This window comes from Ictalurus furcatus, chromosome 8, assembly GCF_023375685.1.
Source record: "Ictalurus furcatus strain D&B chromosome 8, Billie_1.0, whole genome shotgun sequence".
In the NCBI taxonomy this organism is placed as follows: Eukaryota; Metazoa; Chordata; class Actinopteri; order Siluriformes; family Ictaluridae; genus Ictalurus; species Ictalurus furcatus.
In genome coordinates this window covers 8,211,061-8,233,171 of record NC_071262.1, presented here as the reverse complement: position 1 = coordinate 8,233,171, position 22,111 = coordinate 8,211,061, and the positions used below count along the sequence as shown (strand labels likewise).

The 22,111-nt window shown below is 40.0% G+C and overlaps 1 protein-coding gene across 7 annotated transcripts in view; it reads right to left on the bottom strand.

Annotated features, from left to right (window-relative positions):
• The window catches only part of dlg3 (discs, large homolog 3 (Drosophila)), a 96,186-nt gene that overhangs the window by 17,920 nt on the left and 56,155 nt on the right, over positions 1 to 22,111 (bottom strand). For 3 of the 7 annotated variants that reach the window (XM_053630509.1, XM_053630512.1, XM_053630510.1), the window contains 6 exons: positions 21,887 to 22,056; positions 21,630 to 21,766; positions 20,598 to 20,742; positions 19,855 to 20,029; positions 8,746 to 8,902; positions 8,049 to 8,151 (listed from right to left, as the gene is read on the bottom strand). In XM_053630509.1, the coding sequence (XP_053486484.1) occupies positions 8,049 to 8,151; positions 8,746 to 8,902; positions 19,855 to 20,029; positions 20,598 to 20,742; positions 21,630 to 21,766; positions 21,887 to 22,056 (887 nt within the window). Of the gene's footprint in view, positions 1 to 5,623; positions 7,405 to 8,048; positions 8,152 to 8,745; positions 8,903 to 19,854; positions 20,030 to 20,597; positions 20,743 to 21,629; positions 21,767 to 21,886; positions 22,057 to 22,111 lie in introns of those variants that run through there. The other 4 variants (XM_053630511.1, XM_053630514.1, XM_053630513.1 and 1 more) reach the window with 4 other exon arrangements.

Genomic DNA, 22,111 nt, shown 5'->3' with positions numbered 1-22,111 from the left:
ATTTTTCGGATATCGGATTATTGAAAAACGCATAAATATCGAGAAAACCAATTATCGGTCAATGTCTAATTGAAAACAAAACATCTTATTTCTAGAGCAATACTGAAGCAAGGCACAAGACTATACAGGAGCGTCTTTAAAATGTGATTTGCACCTCTGCGGCATTGTGGCCTGGCTGTAGTAATTAAGTTTAGCAATCAATCCGCCAACATGCACACACCAAGTGAGTGACTAGCGAGAAAACCGCATTCAAGAACAAACTCTAGGGGGAAAAAAAAAAAAACATACTGCTGGTAGATGTATCACAGGTGTAGATATCCAATTACAACTAATCATCCATGATCAAGAACTTTTACATTTCCTATAACCATCAGAAGCTTCTATGCCATACCACGAATAAACTGCTTTTTCATAAAACAACCTCTATCCTGGCATTTAAGTCCTAATAAAAACAAAAGCATAAGAGCTACAAAAACTAAACTTTTAAAATAAAACAGATCTACAGTCCCCAGCATGTCAAACACAGGTAAGGTAATCTGACACCACTTAAATGTAAGCAAAGAGCCAACCTAGTACCATGACAGAAATGCAGTAGTCAACAGGCTGACTACACAACACTTGGGAAAGACAATGGGGTGGCTGTAATTAAGGCTGTCACAATTACTCCCTCTATTTCCATTTTATTTGATACTCTGAAATATCAAAAAGTCAACAATCCATGGGTGAGGATTTCAACAGAGAGACAAAAGGTTTCAGCAGTGTGTGAATAATTCACTATAAATGTCAAGGATAGTGCAGTTGTCACTCAACATCGTAAAAGTGGCTCAAACGTCATCAAAGCCCAATGACAATGCGACATTCGAAGTGTCATACATCAAATACTCTGAAGCAGGGGTGTAATGCAATGCCACCATCACGATCTGTTTAGTGCTTAAAATATACATATCAATTCAAATATAAGATTAAGTGGGCAAGGCCTAATCCACACTTTTTTCATTAAAAGTGAACTCTACCACTCTGCCTCCTGGAACACTAGAAACCACTGATAAACAAGTAAAACTCAACACCAGCGGCATCGGTGGGGATGCCACTGTCGCCAACAAGCCTGTCTTTCTCGTTTCTTAACTTATAAGTCAGATATACCTTTAAAATAAAAATGTATTCCAAGCTATTGAAGAATAACCATTTCAGACTTTTGACCTTGCTGTGACCTTGACCATGCTTAGATCAATTTCAAAGTCTAATTGGTACTGTTGGTTACAATGATAATTCCATATAAATGCTACAGACATTCGACCACTCGTTCTTGAGATATTGCGCAAATCTCAGACGGGCAGACACACACACACACACACACACACACACACAACCTAGTGGCAGAGGCATAAAAATGGGCTAGCTCAACATCTTACAGATTTACTGCTTGTCCTCTTTATGTGCTAGGACTATTCTCAGTGAGTGGATTGGCTGCTTTTGTTTTAATCCGTGTTGATATAGCCTATAACTTTACAAACATGTACATGAAACATGTGGAAAAAATCTTTACATTATTAGGTTATGACAAAAAAAAAATCTTCTACTTACGACAACTTCCTATCACTTGAACAGTTAAGGGCTGATTGTGAGACTTCAGGTGAATCTTATGAGACCCGTTTTATGTTTGTGAAATAAAAGATGTGCACACAAACTGGCTGCAAGAAGGCCAGAGTACCCACAACCTACTTGGTTATAATCTGACTGAAAAATTTATCGAAAATTTTATTTAGGAATCAGACTGACATTAGTTAAAATGTTATCCACTTATTATCATGGATCAGCACTAAAAGACCGGGAGTGATATTTGGCTAAAATAACACTTTCAAATGGTGTAACTGTAAAAGATCCTTATGGCTTTTGGGCCCTGTTAGTGGCTAAATGATCCTAAGTGCACTATAAGCCTGCAGTGACTGGACAAACATACATCTCTCATAGAAACTCTCAACTTTTATACTAGAGAGAAACTGAAGCATTAAAGTCTCTTGATCCTTACGACTTTGTTGTTTGTGGGCACATTCAAGATGAAATGTTTTACAAGGACGTCAAGTCAAAGGTGCTACCCAAACAAAGGCCATAGACTCTTCTAAACTCATCTGAACAATGTTAGCTAGCTATAAGTGTCCATTACAAACAAATCCTCCATATGATAGTTTCTTGATGTAGATTTTAGGTGAGCTACAAAGGTTTGTTAAAAGCAATATAAAATGTATATAATGGCATGTTAGCTAACTAGCAAGTCAGCTTGGTAAATTCTTATTTAGTTCACTGATATGATAGTTAGCTACTTCGCTGAGATTAAATGGGCACTGGAAAGACAGAACTCTTTGGACCAATTATATCTCCTAATTTCCTGTAACCACAACCGCTTTCTACCGTATTGTGTTTTCTTGGAAAGGAGTCAGATTCAACAGTATGCGGTAAAAACGAAAGTATTTATGAACACTTTTCCTATTCGGACACACAACAGCACAACTCAACATTTTAAAGAACATATTTTTGCTTGCTCTTACAAAATCACTATAGGCTCCTGCTATGTTTTTGCGACCAGGTGCCGCGGCAGAGCGTCCGAGTGACGCATCTCATGCAGGGGTTTATTGAACTCTTTGCTTTGTCAGTGTAGACTTATAATTAGACAGAGTATGACTGGACAGTTACCTAACCTGACTTTTTTTTTAAAATACAAATTATAATGCATGTACAGTGCCCTCTAATAATATTGGCACCCTTGGTAAATATGAGCAAAGGAGGCTGTGAAAATTTGTCTTTATTGTTTAACCTTTTGGGGTTTTTTTTAATCAAAAAAATACTCTGCTCTCATGGATATCAAACAACTGCAAACACAACACAGGTTTATCCCCCCCCCCAAATCTTTGTTAAACACAGGTGTGCAACAATTATTGGCACCCTTTTAGTCAATATATTGTGCCATCTCCGTTTGCCAAAACAACAGCTGAGTCTTCTCCTATAATGCCTGATGAGGTTGGAGAATACATGGCGAGGGATCTGAGACCATTCCTCCATACAGAATCTCTCCAGATCCTTCAAATTTCGAGGTCCATGCTGGTGGACTCTCTTCTTCAGTTTACCTCACAGGTTTTCTATGGGGTTCAAATCAGGGGACTGGGATGGCCATGGCAGGATCTTGATTTTGTGCTCAGTAAACCATTTTTGTGTTGATTCTGATGTATGTTTTGGATCATTGTCCTGCTGGAAGATCCAACCACAGCCCATTTTAAGCTTTCTGGCAGAGGCAGTAAGATTTTCATTTAATATCTGTTGATAGTTGATAGAGTCCATGATGCCATGTATCCTAACAAAATGTCCAGTACCTCTGGCAGAAAAACAGCCCTAAAACATTAAAGACCCACCACCATATTTAACAGTGGGCATGAGGTACTTTTCCATATGGCTACCTCTCTGTGTGCACCAAAACCACCTTTGTGTTTATTGTCAAAAAGCACTATTTTGGTTTCATCAGACCATAGAACCCGATCCCATTTGAAGCTCCAATAGTGTCTGGCAAACTGAAGATGCTTGAGTTTGTTTTTGGATGAGAGTAGAGACTTTTTTCTTGAAACCCTTCCAAACAACTTGTGGTGATGTAGGTGACTTCAGATTGTAGTTTTGGAGACTTTCTGACCCCAAGACACAACTGACTTCTGCAATTCTCCAGCTGTGATCCTCAGAGATTTTTTGGCCACTCGAACCATCCTCTTTCACAGTGTAGTGAGAGAATATACACATACACGTCCAATTCCAGGTTGATTCATAACATTTCCAGTTGACTGGAACTTCTTAATTATTGCCCTGATGGTGGAAATGGGCATTTTCAATAATTGTGCTATTTTCTTATAGCCACTTCCTATTTTGTGAAGCTCAACAACCTTTTGCCGCACATAACAGCTAAATTCCTTGATCTTAACCATTGTTATGAATGATTAAGGGAGCTTGGCCTATGTTTCCTCATATTTATACCCCTGTGAAACAGGAAGTCATGGTTGAACAATTTCCTGTTCCTAGTCATCCAGGTGTACAAAAAAATATTTAAATATCAATGGGAATATACTTATTAAAAATAATTTTCTCAAATGAATTCATAGGGGTGCCAACAATTGGTGCCAAAAAGATTTTTTTTATAAACCTGTGTTGTGTTTGCAATTGTTTGATATCCATGAGAGCAGGGTATTTTGGTGAAATTTTTTAAACAAAATATCAAAAGGTTAAACAATAAAGACAATTTCTCACAGCCTTCTTTGCTGTAGGGTGCCAAAGTTGCCAATATTAGTGGAGGGCACTATACGTCTATTACTGGCTACTCGTTCATTTTTGACTCAAACAAGTTCCTTACTCGAGTGGCGCTCATCTCTTTTGTTTTCAGCTGCAATCTGCAGAAATGTAGGTTGGATTTTATAACCCCCTCCATCTGGACCCCCCCAAAATCATACTACAGCAACCTCCATTTCCACAGACTGCACTGAAAACGTCTTGCTGTGTAATCTAGTACTGTTTAAAATCTTACACTGCTACCTGTGTTGCCACTCCTAGCATGTTCGTAACTTCCTCAAACACAACAGATATTACATACACAAAAGAACATGGCAGTGCTGACCATCGTTAAACAGAATGTTGTTCAACTACCTCTATTTGGATAAGCAGCACTTCACACTGCTGTGTTAGCTAGATTTTTCTTTTTTGTTGTTGTTGTTTATTGGCTCAGTGCAATGCTTTTCCTCAAAGTCACTCTCTTTTTGCTTAAAAGCAGAAATGTGATAAATACTGACATCATAAAAGATTTTATGAATCTCAAAAACAAGACAAAGGTTGTGTGCTTTAATGGTCGATAAATATAGTGACTCGTTGAAACTGATGTTTTTGACTAGCTGATCATACTGTGAAACGGTATCACCCTTATCCATCTGTCACCAAGCTGAAAAGTTCTGTTGTACTGGACAAAGTTCGTTAGCTGTTCAGAGGAAATGCTTTGTGCCAAACTGTGTCCTGATGGAAACTGCATTGGAATGGTTACGCTCCGTGATCAGAACCATTTGGCTCTACAGTATAAAAGAGGTTAATGCGGCAGGATAAAAATTTATATTTGAAGCTATTAGTGGCAGTCCATTCAAAGAAACTTAAAATTTGCCCATCATTACCGAGTTAAGGAGCAAATGAATGAATGGAAGTACTGAAAGTAATGAATGGAAAGATGGAACGAGAGGGACTTCCTAAAGAGTTCATTAAGTCCTCTGAATTGAAATTCAATTAGAAATGTCTCAGAGACATTTCCAGGCTCGGGCCGGCAATGAAGCACTAGGCACCATGCCCAGAAAGACATCTGAGAAGCCACTACTGAAGCACCACTGAAACTCCTGTTCCCCCAGCTGCTCTTTGAGCCAGTGGCCTTAACCATATAATAGGACACTCGCCAGACATGGGACATGTTGATTAGGTCACAACAAGGTGACACTACTGGTTGAAGTTTGCGTAAAAAGACAGCGTACAAAAGAAAATTCTTTACTGGCATCATTGAGGTTGGTTATACATTACCTATTACCAGATTAATACATTTAAAAAAAAAATGGATACTTGCCTTGCCCTTGCTAGAGGTCAAATTTTCCGACAAGGAAAAGTTTTCAAGACAGCGGTCTCAACAAGTTGCTTTTCTTTTTGTCTTATTAACTTGAAAAAAGAAGAAACAGAAACCGGTGTTGTGCCGGCGAACCTGATAAGAGAAACTAACTAACCCGTTTTACGTTGGATTGCATCATACCACCCTGACATTGACAGTTTTCCTTCGACAGCATGCCGCGTTGGTTTATTCCTTACCGTATTTATCTTGCAAAACGAACATGCTCATCAGCAGCACTGGCTCTGGTCCTTTTCTTATCCTCGTAATACAAGGCGGCCTATAGTCGAGTCCCACATTGGTCCATCAATCTATTCTGGCCTAAATTATATACGTCACTTCTATTTCTATGCAGACGTTCAAGCCCCTGGGACGGTCCAATTATATTTCATATTTCAGCAGCGATCACAGTGAGCATGCTGTAACAGATAACCTGCTGCCACATTCCACTCATAGTTTACCCAGAAAGCAAATCACATTACAAACTCCGTCCTACATACTGCTTCCTGCTCTGTTGCAGTGACAGTGTCGTTAATGAGATCTTAGTGCTGTACTAAACTGACAGGTAGTGCTCCAGGAAAAGACCAGATAGAAACCAGTTTAGTAACAACACAGATACAGAACAACAATCCACAAATGCTTGTGATCGATAATGACTCAGTTTAACTCATTTTAACCATACCACTTCCTGACACACCTGAGTGTCTACACACCTGCTCTATCTAGGAGTTGCATGCACATTTCATGTTGGCTTTGTTTCTTTTCCTTCTGAGAGCAAAAATGACATCCAAAAACAAAACGTTGCGTTACAGACACTTATAAGGTTAAAAAAATTCAGCACCATAAATGAGTGTGTATTCATATACTTAGCGTTGTGCTACCTTTGAACCCTTAGTACCAAATAATTCAGGGAAGCCATTTACAGTAGTAACGAGCTAACACGTCGTGCTACCACCTCCATAGTAACTCGGGTAAAAGAAAAATAGTTGTTAGTTAGCGTTGAAAAAGCTAGTTTCTTTTAGAAGCTCATATTGGTAACCGAAAACGTGTAAGCTTTATGGGGGGGGGGGGGGGCTTCGCAATTAGCTTGCTACTAAAATGAAGAGAAAAAAAAAAAAAAAAAGAGTACCATTACTGTAACGCAAACACTACAAAACAGCAAACCTAGCTAATTCAATTTCGCCAAACAATGCACAGCGGTACAGAAGGAAAAGAAAAACACTGGACTTTCACTCAAAACTCACAGCCTCTGGAATCACCCGGGACCGTTTTACACACACCTTACAGACACGATCTCTTTGTCTTATTTCAAACTTTAAAACAACAGCGACTAACTACTTTAACCCCTGTGTTGTAGTAGAGGAGTTTTCCTCACCCGCCCGGCTGGAGCTCCCTCTCTTCGGTGTAGCCAAGTTTTACACGCGCGCGCGCGCGCGCGCACACACAGCCTATTCAAGCCGCTCGAGAGACCATAAAGCCGCTTAAAAGCACCGAGATGAAAAACAAACTAGCAGCGGGCCATGTCGTTGTCGACATATATACTGTCTTTTTGTTCTGCACCGAAACCAGCGCGAGGGTTTCTTAATAAAAGCAGATTAAGACAGTTTCGGTCGTCCTCGGTTTGCTCCTCCCTTCAGCGCGGTACCGCAGCCGGACAGGATCACACTCGCAGCTCCGCTTTAAAGCGCGGGAGTTTACCTCATGCTCGCGCTCAGATCACGCGAGGAGGAAAACACCAGCTAAAATTTCCAATCCCAAAAGTTATACATAGAAAAACGGTAGTGGTTTTAAACCACCGTTACTCTTCTTTCTCCTTCTTTCTCCTTCTCTCTCTCGCTCTCTCCCGCAGGAGTTTTGCGGTGATCCCGCCCCTTTAGTAGCGCGTGAGGCACATGGTGAGCTGCACCGAGCACACAGTTCACCAGCACAACAGCTCTCTGGAGAATAGCTCGAACTAAAACAGCCAATCAGCCACCAACAACTATGTCCTCGTTTGCACAGTTCTATTTTTTTTTTATGAACTAGGCGAGGCTCTGTAGTCTACCTGCCTTAAAGAGACACCCCACATTACTGCATTTTGAAATTAATTCAAAAACAATCCAGCAAGACCGACCAAGTTTATAAGAGCAGAAATATGTTCAAAACCGAACGAGGTGAGGATTCCAGATTAGCCTTCACAACACACCACCTCTCAGATGTCTTTCATAAATAATGCACATATCATACCACCTGGCCACCAATGCCCCGCTTTCTTACAAAAGACTTTTGGAAGCATTTAGATGTTTACAAAGCTAGATATCAGCTCATGTGTTGGCTCTCTGTTCATTATGCCATACATAGCATATGACGTCACTAATATAATGCAAAGGAAATTCAATAGTATCTGTACCTTCAGGTCTATACTGGGCGATAATGGTGACAGTTTGACCGGCCCTCTTCAATGCAGCTGCAGCTTGCTCGTGAGTGGCATTTCGCAGATTCACACCATTCACCTGACACAACAGAGAAGATTTTTAATGAAATGGTTTTAAAGTCTGATCTGACGTCTTTTAATTTGTTATACAGTACTGTGCAAACGTCTTGGGCACATGCAAAGAAATGCTGTTGAGCAAAGATGCCTTCAAAAATAATGAAATTGAATATTTTTTACATATATAAAAATACTATAAAGAGCAGTAAACAGTAATAAATGAAAAAGTCGATATGTGGTCTGACAACTCTTTGCTTTAAAAGAAATTAAATACTAGTCTCCGGTAGGCTACAATTAGTGCAGTTTTATAAGGAATTGAGCTGTAAGTTTTACTGAACATCTTGCAGAACCAACCACAGTTCTTCTGGAGACTTTGACCCTCGCACTTGCTTATTTTAAAAAATGCTGAGTTGTAAAGCACACATTGTGAGCAAGCTTATATTCTACAAATTTAAAGAATGCATCAGAAATGTTGAACCACTTTGTGAAAGTACATACAGGATGATGCATAAGTTAGAGAGTCCACTATTTTATAAATATCAATTATAGGTGTTTGGGTTTTACCTCTAAGATAAGGTGATATGAAGTTGCCTCTGTGTTATAGGGAGTTACTGACCGATAGGATGCGATCTCCCCTTCTAAGCTCGCCACTCAGGTCAGCTGGTCCACCTGCCAGGATGAACGATACAAAGATTCCTTCTCCATCCTCCCCACCCACGATATTGAAGCCCAGTCCTGTAGAGCCCTTGTGCAGCAGAACCTTCCGTGGCTCCCTGCCAAATAGAGCAGAAAAGTCAGGACATGGAGCATGGCTCATGCCAACCAACAGCAGACTGGGGACACCAGTAAAGCAGAAAGACAGATAGGTGAGTAAAAAGATGCACCTCTGTTATAGGTTTTTAGACATTTTAGTGAGAAGCAGATGTCTCTATATATGTTTTAAAGTAAATAAATAAATAAATAAATAAATTGACCCCTTGTGTACAGTGTAGGTGTACCACCTTTAGGTAGAAAGGTGTTTAATATTATACTATTTCAAATCTATATTACACTAACATTAATAATAGTCAGATAACGCAGTGCTTTGGTTGCATGTCAATGTGAGTGACAAGCCTTCCTTTTTATACAGAAAGTTTAAAACACACCAGAACTTTTTTGCTCATATACAGTGGATATAAAAAGTCTACACACCCCTGTTAAAATGGCAGGTTTTTGTGAAGTAAGATAAATCATGTCAAAACTTTTTCCACCCTCAACCTGAAATTACAATGTATAAAAATTAAGTGAAAAACGATCAAAAACATCCATCCATCCATCCATCTTCTATACCGCTTAATCCTTTTCAGGGTCACGGGGAAACCTGGAGCCTATCCCAGGGAGCATCAGGCACAAGGCAGGGTACACCCTGGACAGGGTGCCAATCCATCGCAGGGCACACATACACACATCCATTCATACACTACGGACACTTTAGACATGCCAATCAGCCTACCATACATGTCTTTGGACTGGGGGAGGAAACCGAAGTACCCGGCAGAAACCCCCGCAGCACGGGGAGAACATGCAAACTCCGCACACACATGGTCACGGTGGGAATCAAACCTCTGACCCTGGAGGTGTGAGGCGACCGTGCTAACCACTAAGCCACCGTGCGCCCATGATCAGAAACATTTTAAGGAATTTTTTTTTTTACAATAACCTGCTTGCATAAGTGTGCACACCCTTTTATAATTGGGGATGTGGCTACATTCACAATGAACCAATTACATTCAATCTCATGTTCAAAAGTAATTATTCTACATCTGTCATCAATGGAATTATTATGATTAACCCCAAATAAAGATCAGCTGTTTCTGTAGGATTTTCTTCACATCTTCTTGGTTTCATCTGAATGGTGAAGGCATGGTCCACAAAGAGCTTACAAAGCCTGTACAGTATCTCACTTGTTGAAAGATATCGATGAGGAGAGGGGTATAAAAGAATATCCAAAACATTAGATGTACCATGGAACACTATGAAGGCCATCATCAACAAGTGGAGAAAATTGAGCACCACAGTGACAAAATTTACCAAAGTACAAGACAAAAACTTACCAGGGAGGCTGCCAAGAGACCAACAGCAACATTAAAGCTGCAGGAATATCTGACAAGTACTGATTACTCTCTGCATGTGACAACAATCTCTTGTATTCTTCACATGTCTGGGATATGGTGTAGAGTGGGTAGACTGAAGCCCTTTCTCACAAAAAACATCCAAGCCCAAATAAATCACCCTAAACCATATGGCAAAATGTGTTATGATTATGGCTTTGATGAGACCATGGTATTTTGCCTCGTGTCTTTGTAGTTTGTTTGTTTATTAAATGTTTGAAGATCTGTGCTTGCCTCCGAATTCAACTTTGTAACGTGATTGACCCAAAGCATGCATCCAAATCAACAAAGCAATGGCTTAACCAAAAGGAGATCAAAGTTTTTGGATGACCCCAATCCAGCTACAAAACTGAGCTGACCTAAAGCAGGTTGTGCACAGGCGATGCCCTTACAATTTGACGGATCTAGAATGTTTTTGGAAGAAAGAGTGGGAAAAAAATTGCCAAGTCAAGATGTGCCACACTGATAGACTCTTACCCAAAAAGACCGAGTGGTTGATTAATTTTGTTTTGGGGTGTTCACACTTACGCAACTAGGTTATTGTAAGTGTTTTATTTTTCCCCAGAAAAGTTTCTGACCATTTTTCACTTTGTAATTTCACATTAAAGGTGGGAAAATATCTGTCATGATTTTTCATAGGTTTTTTTTTTCCACTTCACAAAAACTTGCCATTTTAACAAGGGTTTGTAGACTTTTTATATCAATTGTACACATCATGCTCACACAGAGTTCATTCCTGCCTCACTTGACCACTTCTGTTTTAGCTCCTGTGACTCATCTGCAAGCAGAGAAACATTCCAGATTGCCCAGTCCTGGCATCCTGAGGAGTCTGAGCCATACTGAGGAACCATCAAAAACCCCTTCCAAGCACACTTGAAGGCAGGAGCCAGGGACACACATTCAATCAAATATGTACCACAGACACCTCAAAACTCTACTTTCCACAATGTATTATTCATGTTTTCCGTTAAAGTGCCTTCATTAAAGTACATCCAGGGTTTAGTACTTGGATTTACAATCCTCCAACCACATTTGATTTCTGTGGTCTGTGGTTTTCTTTTGCTGATGAAAATTGTTAATCGGTGGTATTTGATGATAGACTGTCTACTTCTATAAAACTTAAGAACATAAATAATAATTTAGCTCACAAGAAGAGCAGAAAATAAGAAAATAGGTCACAGTTATTTTATCAAGTAAATGTTTGAGAAGCTATATGAAGGATACTGTCAATGAAATTACCCAGTGGTGCTTTAACAGAAGGGGGGGGGGGGGGGATATCATCAAACTACATCAAAACTTAAATTTATTGGAGCCCCTTATGTCTGTATATTCATCACTAGTGGTTTGAAGAGAGTAAACTGTATGTGTAGCCCTTTAGGAAAACTCTGCCTAGTGTCAAATTTTGACAAATTATATGATGCATATTTCTGAAAACTACAAGCTTTTCTGAATTGCATTGTTTTCCCCATATCTCAGTCAGAATTAAAATTACAGTATCTTAAAATCTGGTTACCTGCAAAGGAGAAAATGGGAAGAAAAAATGCATTTAACGGTTGTGTTGAAATTCCAGCTACCTCTAAATTTCTACCTAATTTACTTATGGAAAAATAATTTTGCTTTGAAATTTTAAAGAATTATAATTTTAGAATGGGAAATGAATTATCACTGATTATCAGGTAACATCCACATCAGCCTCTGCCCCATTTCCTGAGGTAAAAGCATTTAACCACTAGCTTCATTGTTTTATCTTCATGTGACTGATCTTTGTTCGCACTAACATGGAAATAATTACTTATTAATTCACTAGTTCTAAATGTAACAATTTCTTTTTATTATTGTGTTTTTATTAGGTTATTTCAAAATGTTTACTGGGTGTTTAAGGGCTCTCCTTTGCTTTGATGATGATTTGATGGAGCAGATGCTTTACACAACTTAAACTAATATCAAAGTATATTAATGGCAGACTCAGTTTTGGTGAAAATCCAATTTTTTATTATTTTTTTGTTCCTAGATTTCAGCCACAGGGATATTTGACAAGTTTTCCCAGAGAACCACACATGGTGCGTCACTCAACAAGACTTATTGCCAATCACTATTTTACATTAAATCATTCCTCACAAAGAGGTAGGTTCATTTATATAATCTTTCACAATATACAATGCATGTATAGATAAAGAATGTCTAGTGAAACATGAAAATATATCAAATAAAATATGAGGTGTAGTAATATGAGGTATCATCCAATACTTATCCAGTAGTTCTAGAAAGTTCCTTTGTGTTCACCAAACACCAGCAAATATATCTAAAAGTTTCACGTCCATTTCTAAAGAAATTTGGATGGGAAGCTTGGAAGAAGCCTCGGCGTGCACGTGAAACCTCAGTCAAGCGTGCGTTTACCTGGAGATCCCGTCCCAGGTCCTGAAGGAGACGTGCTTCTTACCTTGTCTCTCCATATTAAACCTCACCAACGGCACAGATGAGGAGATGTTCACGGTGAACATGGTGCCTGACACCAGCTACTCCACACAGCCTGAAAGGACTGTAAGTTATCCTAAGATTGTGTGTATCTCTGTCCGGTCTCTAGAATGGTATGGTGTGTGTGTGTGCAACTGTGTGGAATCTCTGGCTGTAGGGGTGTGATGGGAAACAGCTCCACTTTGGCTGTCATACACTCACTTCAACAGGAGCAGGGTAAGATTTAACTCTTACACACCCTCATTCACCCCAATGTTTGTGCAAAAACAGCATACTGTTTTCTTTTATTTATATTCATGTACATGTCTTTTTGGTAGTCATTCTTTTCTTTCAATCAATGGCTCTGTGTATGAAAATGGTCTCTGTAACATTCAAGTGCTCATCATTCATGTGAGTCCTTGACAAGTATCCCAGCATACTATTATCTCACACATAGGCAAGTTAACTAGCTACCATGAAGGATGTCCACAAATTTGTAAAGGTGTCAAATTTATCGTTTAGCCATAAACTGTATGGCTGAGTGTAAGAGAAAATGAAAGTCATGAGAAGAAAAAGAGGTAAACTTCAAAGGAATATGAACAAAGCTATCAAGTTCTCCTTCATATCTTGAGACCTGCGACCAGGGAGGGCCCTGTTGCCTTTTCATCGGCTCTAAGAATGTAAACAGAGAAGAGAAGATCATTTTATCTGTCTCCATTTCTCACTCTGTTTCCATCACTGATAATGTTTGTGGTGAGTGCCCATTTCCCTGGTCTTCTGGGGCACAGGCTGAAATTCCCTAACCTCACTGCTCTGAATGAAGCTGTGAGGTTGTTTATTGGGTCACACTGTCCCAGTCCGCTACAACATGCGCTCGCTCGCTCGCTCGCTCTCTCTCTCTCTCTCTCTCTCTCTCTCTCTCTCTCTCTCTCTCTCTCTCTCTCTCTCTCTCTCTCTCTCTCTCTCTCTCTCTTTTTGTGTCTGTCTTCCTCTCTGTGCTCACAGTAATTGGCTCTGCTTGGGTGATTAATGGTGTACAGAGCTGACACGTCTCACCACAAACACTCTCTCTGGGAAAAAATTTGGCACAATCACAGGTCCGTGGCTTTCATGTACCACTCTTTTGATTCTCTCTGTTCTCTCTTTCCGTTTTTTCCTTTAAAGTTTTGAGTTAATACTCTACCACAGCTCTCTGCCTCAGATCACATGACTTTATTCTAACGTGACTCTGCAGCAACAGACTGCTCAAGATATTCCAAGCCTTTTGGAGCAGCTAAGAATAAACTAGGTGTGATAAATGATTAACAGTTTAAATTCAGGAGCTTGATTAATGTTGCCAAAAAAAAAACCCCACTCTCTGTAGTTTAATTGGGGCGACAGTGACTTAGCACTCCCAAGATACATAGAGAAGACTGGCCATTTTTATAGTCACTGTTGACTCAGTGCAAAGTTTGTGATTAGTCTACTGTGTACTGTATGTGTATTAAGCAAACAGTGATGTCCAATCACAAGTCTTTTCCCTCATACACCTCAACCGGGTGTTTGTATTCCTTGTATTAATGGGCAATGCATGGAGACTGCATGGAAAAACAAAAAGGTACAAAACAGAACACAAGGTCATAAGGATGTAAGGATGTCAACCACTGTACTCTCACAGAGTTGGTCCATGTTCATACTCTATATTTATGGCCATGACTGGTCATGTATGGCCTATTCTTTTAACCCCATCTCTGATCACAAGAATGTAAAGATGCAGTCTAATAGCACTTTTCCAATGGCTTGGCACACCAAAAAAAGAGTTATCCTGCATGCTGTCGGTATTTCCCTCACCATGTGAGCTGTGCAATACATACATACATACATACATACATACATATATAACCATGCTGAAATATTGACCATTTCTGTCCAGGTATTATATAAAACTGAGCGAGGACTTATGGGTAGAACTAAAAATATTGCATAGCATGGACTGATCAGAAACAGTCGTCCCAGACACCGATCAATGTCTCGATTCTCTACCATCACTTCACAGTGTCTTACTTCTCAAGCAGCTGAAATAATCACTATTCAGTAATAGTGAATGTCTGACAAAGTTTCTCTCTCTGTGTCTGTTAGATTTAAGGGGAAACAGTTTTATTCATCAAATTCATGTTTCACAGTCACTATTATACAATTGATTTGATTTTACTTTCCAAAATCCACTAGCTTGAAGTTAGACTGAATCCCAAATGGCTTCCTATTTACTTTGTTTGCATGCTACATAATACATTGCATAATGGAGCTATACACCTTACCTAGTATCCTAAAGCATAGTACGTAATGCTCTAAAGAATGTATTTCACCACAGAAAATAAATGCATGTACCTTATGATAATTTTATTGGTGTATTGCTTGCTTTTATATATTTTTCCTAAAGATTACTTAAATCAACTTCAGTTACTTTTCCTAAATAACTACCATGCTTGCAATACTATTAAAACTAACAAACTATTTTCAGTGCTCATTGGTTCACAAAGTCACATAGTATTTTTTTTGTCATTAATATCACACATTTAAACAAACATTTAAAGAAACTCTTCCTGCTTTCACAAGCAGCGTTTTGAGATGGGAAAGTGACACACACTTGGTCAGGATAGGGATAGTTCCGAGTTTGGATTCGAGCCGTGCTGTGTTCAGTGGAAAAGTGTTATACGTGGCCATTTCATTTGCTTTGTGGGTAATGGTTTTGATGGAGGTATGTCACACTTTTTCACATCTTAATGCTAGAACCACAATGCAATAACCCCAAAGAAACATCTCACTTCCAATTTAGTGGGACAAATGCTTGGAGATTTGTGTCTACAATACATAATGGCTTTAAAAACTGCAACATGTTGCTACAGTACAAAATGGCCTCCCTTCCATCAGGGGGTAGGCAGAAGATCTCCACTGAATCGCTTTAATATATGCATCTGGAAGTGGCTGTGGTTCTAAGGTGGATCAGATAGACATGCAAATGTATCAGTGACAGGCTTGCGGGAAGCACAGATGGCCAAAATGCTGATTTAAGTCCTAACTATGACTCAGTGAGTGTCACTCTCTCTCTCGCTGTCTCTCTCTCACACACACACAGTCTCCAGAAGCAAACTGGCACCATACAAGAAATAACCACATATTCATATCCATACCTCTACATATTTATCTCTTTGTAACCTGAATAAACATACATACATGTAACCTAAGAAGGTAGATTTATAATTTATTTACATCACTTTAATAATTCATAAAGTACTGAAAATTCAACACTCTTAACTTTCAATACACAGTTTGCTGAATGTCAGACAGTCAGGAGTATTTTCAAATAGTTTTTTCCCTAGTATTATTTTGATATTAAATTAAATTAAAATGCTATTATGATACCAAATCTGTATTGTTTGTCTACATATGACTTAACATAAAGTTTGTGTGTTAGTGTATGTGTGTGTGTGCGTGCGTGTGTGCATGCCCATACAAGAGCACGGGCTTAACTGTACGTCACTGTGTGCATTTCAACAACTCTGATTTCAACAGCTGCAAGACTGTGCCCCCCTCATTAATTGTCCCTGACTACAGAATCAACTTTTCACTGTTCGGTACAATTATAGGAAAAACAGGGTATAGTTATATAAGTGGAACAAAAACCAAACCATTATAGTGCTTCAAGGCAACATTAGTGTGTGTGTCCTAGTGAGATCTAGAGTTTCTGTGAATCTCAAGACAACTGCAATTCAGATTCAATTACACATACGACTGGCACAAGCTTGTGGTGTTGTATTTGCAGTATTTTTGTGGTAACTTGGCTCAGAGCATCACAATTATAATAAAAGTTGGGGTCAGAATGAATTCATTATCAAGAGCTTTGGCCTGCTGCTGCCATGATCAATCAAATCAGCTCCTCTCCTTCGCTTAAAGAACTGAGTGTGCACAATGCAGTCCCTGTTGCACTGCTTCATCCACGTCAGTGCGGGTGTTTTTAATCTATGACCATGAAAATACATACTATGCGCTAAAAGAAACTTTGCTTACACCCACCAGAATTAGCAATTCACTTGCATTACCCTGAAACTTGAGCTTGTGTCAGCAGAAAAACACAGCCTCTACACTTAAAATATTTACACTAGCATGTAAGGCTATTGAATTTGAGACAAATCAGCATATTACAGCATTAAATACTGCATAGAATTTTGAAATATCCTAGTAAATTTATACATGAATGTATACAAAGATTTTAAATAGCTGTTGGAGTGCCAATAATTGTGCCACATAGTTTTAAGAGTTAAAACAATCTTCTAAAAAGTGCTCATGAGAATGATTTTGTTAGGAAAGATATCTTCACTTGTTTGAGTGGAATCATTGTGTATAACTATTTTAAAGACAATCTTGTTGATTTACTTGCAGGGAGCAAATGTAAATGGGAACTGGTAAAACAGGCAGGCCGGGTGAGGGGTAGGGCAACCCATCACAGGGCACAATCGCACGTACATTCCCACACTACGGACAATTTGGAAACGCCAATCAACGTACAACGCATGTGTTTGGACTGGGGGAAGAAACCAGAGTACACAGAAGAAAGTAAACCAGAGTACCCCCCCAGCACGGGGAGACCATGCAACTCCGAACACACAGGTCAGAGGGGGGAAGTCAAACCCCAACCCCGGAACATGCAACCGAATACGTAGGTAGGTAATAAAGACTGCAAATATTCAATTAAAATAAAAATCTAATAAAAATAGAAAAGACGTACATAGCGCAGATGCACAATGTTGAGTGAAATGGATAATACACAGCAATTTACAGCATAATCACACAGACTTGCACCTGCAGAATTTACCTACAGAACACCAAATCATCTCAACAGAACATACATGGTCTAGTAAATGACTCAGACTTATATATGATGTGATTAAACAGAAGATTTGACAGGGAAACAGGATGATGCAGACAATATACATTATTACGGGATGAAAATGAGAAGATGGCAGAAGCTGTGATTCTCTAGGGCTTAGGGTTAAATACTGTAGGTACAGAGCACAAACTAAAGCCCAGTCGCACACTACCTGTATCACATTTGCCTTCCCATATATCTGAACAGGATATATGTATATAAATCTACAAATACGGTGTATGTCCTTTCATAGCTTGTGTCTCTTGAGTTGGTAGAACTGACTTAATTCACGGCAATCGGTTGCCACAAAGTTTTTAAGCAGTCACTTGTGTCATTTTAAGTATTACAGCCATGTCTTTTGTGGTTATGTAAGAAAAACTCGTACACACTGACTTTTCAGCAACATATTTAGTTAAAATACCCAAACATATTTACTTATTTACTTATATTTACAAACATATTTACTTATTGTTACTAACATTTTGCATTAAGCAGTACACACTTAAAATATATGTGTAATCAAATGCATGTTCTACAAATGTTTAACATTAACTTAATTAAACTTAAAAAGTTATTAATAAAACTGATTGCCTCGTTTTATTATTATTATTATTATTATTATTATTATTATTATTATCATCATTATTGTAAACAATTTCCCACATTTTCTTTTTAATTTGTTCTTGGCCAATCCCCACCCACTAGGTGCCTCTCGCCCTATCATATGACAACTACCAACCGTTGAGCATGGAAGCTAACACATGCTTTGTTCAAAACATCTTTTCTAACAGGACAGTGTAACACACTCGGAGGAAAGCTATCCTGTTCTGCTTGCATAAGCTCACAAACGCCCACAATTGGCTAATGACGCTGCGACTAACAGGGGAGAGACCGTAATGCCATCCCTCCCACCCAAAGAGCATGACCAATTTTGCTCTCTTGACTCCCGGCCATGGATGGCTGTGGCATTATCTAGATTCAAACTCTCAATCTCTCAAACATAGGGCGAATACTCATTGTTTTTAGTTTTGCTAACGTATCCAGGTTTACAGTGTGTATGTATATATATATATATATATATATATATATTCACATATTTGCACACCACACACTCCATTATGTGACTAAAGTGAGATGGTGGTGCTAGGAGGGTGCAGAAGGGGTGACTGTCAGGTCAGGTTAGCTAGGCTAGGTTAGGGTGGACTGAGCAAAACAAGAAGCAATGGGTTAGTACCTGCCAGTCCCCCCTCTGCACAGGTGGGGCGAGGGAGGGCTCATATCGCTGAGAGCTTTTTGGATGACACTGTAAATAGGCTCGGCCCTATTGAGAGTACAGAAATCACACAGTAAATGAGGCTGGATCAGACACAGAGATAGCAGACACACAGACAGAGACATTGGTGTGTTCACTACATTAAACATGCATACAGAGACCAGCTTGTGTGCACACACATATGCACCAGTAACAATGTATAAATTTCTCGTTCAACAGGGTAGACTCGAGGGCTCTTATGTCCCTGGACTGAATGGCAACAGTGGGGGCTGGACTGACTCACAGGATGAGCTCATCCAGGAAACTGTAGCGGTTTTTCACCGTTGAAGGCTGAATCTTTAAATGCCAATTCCCGAATCTGCTCTTCTCCACAAGTGTTTTCTGTGCTCCCACAGTCCTAAAGAGGCTTAATTTAGCTTTCATGTTTCTATTTATACCACAAATACACCACCACACAGAGGCATAATATGGGGATCTCATAGATATTCTACTGCCCACGTCCATCACTTACATGAAAATAGTCTTTTCTGTTCTGTCCAAATCAACTGAATTCTATTAATCAAATCGTGTCTATAGGAATTCAAGTAAAATAAAGTAACAGGATAATGTGCAAAACATCACAAGTTCTCATCTTGGTGAAACACAATGTAGGTCAGTGGTCACCAAGCCTGTTCCTGAAGAGCTACCTTCCTGAAGACTTTAGCTCCAACCCTATTGCTCCCACCTGACCATCTGATCATTGCCTTAAGAAGTTCTTGATCAACTATAACCGGTGTGTGAGATTTTGGTTGGAGATGGAACCTGCAGGAAGGTAGATCTCGAGGAAGAGGCTTGGTGACCACTGATGTAGGTGTATCATGATTTCTGGCAGTGAGAGTGCGTTTATTTCACTCTGACACGGTAAGTGACTTTGTGAAAGCAGAGAAAAGCAGAAGAGCTGACCTGGTGAAGTCGTCCTCCCCCAGCATGTGCCGTGGCACTGGAGAATATCTTGAGGGGGTGACCTGAGGAGGTTGGTACACAGGCTTCGGCTCCATGGCTCCCATGTATGCCATGCTAGAGTTGTGGCTGACGTGGTTATCCACCATGGTGGGGAAGGCTGGGGGGAGGGCGAGACCAGTAGAGGGAAAAAGAGAGATGATTAGTCCTGAAGTGGTCAATGCCGCATGTATACGTTTGCAAAAGCATGCATGTTTGCGAGAGAGAAAGACAGAATGAGAGTTTGAGCGTGTGAACATGTGCGCGCGTGTGTGTGTGTGTTTGAGGGCCCAGTTGGTGCTTGGCAGAATCTTTAGGTGTGACTTTACACAGATTTGTGTGCGCCTCCTCGCTCAGCAGGAGAGAGAGTGGAGGAGGGCTGTGTGTGGAGCACTGTGGCATGTGGGAGTCTGGAAGAAGAGCAGACACAGTACGCCCACTGCTACACCTCTGCACTGTTACAAAACTACACAGCAGTGCAATAAATATCGTGTCTTAATGTCTCTTGAAAAGACATGGATAGTTGATGGGCAGTGTGTTGAGTAAGTATAACGTTTATTGCTTTCATTTGATAGAACTGCTGATTGCCCTTTAACCACATTTTCTACATTGTACATGCCACATTTTATCCTGAAGCTTCAAATAAATAAAATATACTTTTTAGAGGTTGTGGTCTGCAGTGCCGACTGGCAGAAGGAGGTACGTACTGCTAGAGTAATCCGGAGGTGCGTACATGTCGTTGAGGTGCACAGGCCCCGGCTTAGCCACTTTCAAATAGACCATATCTGAAGTGTTCTTCAGTGCAGCAACAGCCTCCTCATGACGCACATCCTGCAGGATGATATTATTCACCTTCACACACACACACACACACACACACAAAATTTGGTTTTACTATCTTTGTGAGGTATTTGCATAGACCTTACTACATTAATGTAGATAAATGATGTAGGTACAATTAACCTCAGTACCCAAAGACTATCTTTTATCTATTTTAAATTTTCAAACATAAGATGCATACTTATTTGTATGAAAACAAACCTTGGGGAATACCCAAATGTCCTAATAATCCAAAAGTTTATGTCATGTATGCCTATTGTTACCAGAACATTTGGTCCTGACAAAGAACTAAAAACTTTCTAGCACCGCCCCCCCCCCCCCCCGACCCCACCCCACCCCACCCCACCCCCACTATATAAGCCTGTGTCTGTTGTTTGACCCCAGGCACTGTAACACTGCATTTGAGGCAATGGGAAGGAAATGATAGTGGAGAGGAGGCCAGGAGGCCCCATGCAGATGGACTGGCTTCCCTACAAAAGGAAGAAGATGAAACGCAGGAGCTGGGTAAGGGGAAACATGATTCCCTGCTGTATTAAACTGTTGGTGGAAAGACATACATTAAAACACCACAAACACCTACGGATGAATGTCATGTTGTCAGAAGAACTACATCATTTACATTTATTTCTATAAGCTTGTCAGTGGCTCTGTTCTGTGTTGACACACATCCACCAGACTAGCTGTTTATATCAGCAATCAGCTTTATCTGGAGTTTAGATAGAGAAACAGATCCATATCAGTCATTTCAGAGGGCTGTAAACATATGCACCCATCTATGTGAAGAAAAAGATACGGCTGGTACAAAAATGTGTCTGCAAATATTGAATCAAATCACTTGTGAAAGTAACACTAGGTTTTCTGTGTACATTGCTTAGTGTAGTGTAGATGTGATAGCTTACAGCCAGCAGACGATCGCCTGTTTGCAGCCTTCCATCTTTCTGTGCAGCTCCGCCTTCAATGATCTTTGTGATGTAGATGCTGTTGTCACCAGGGATGTGCTGATTGCCAATACCTCCAGCAATGCTGAACCCCAGACCTACAATGTGAAGTGAAATTAGCCAGATGGACAAAGTACTGAAAAAGTCTGATGCCATAACTATGCAAAAAGTTTCCAAAATACTATGAGTGACAGATTCTGCTTTGTGTTTGCTCTGACCTTTAGGCCCTTTGAGCAGATTGACCTCAAGGATGGTTTCGGGGGGAGACTGTCTCCTGCGCACAAGCAGTCGGACCACGGGGCCGGCCTCCTTCAGAGCCTCCACGGCCCGGCTGTGCACCACCTCCGACACATCCACCTCATTTACACGCAGTACACAATCATTCACCCTAACACACACATACACACCATGCCAGTCAGCATTACATGACAAACATGACTAAA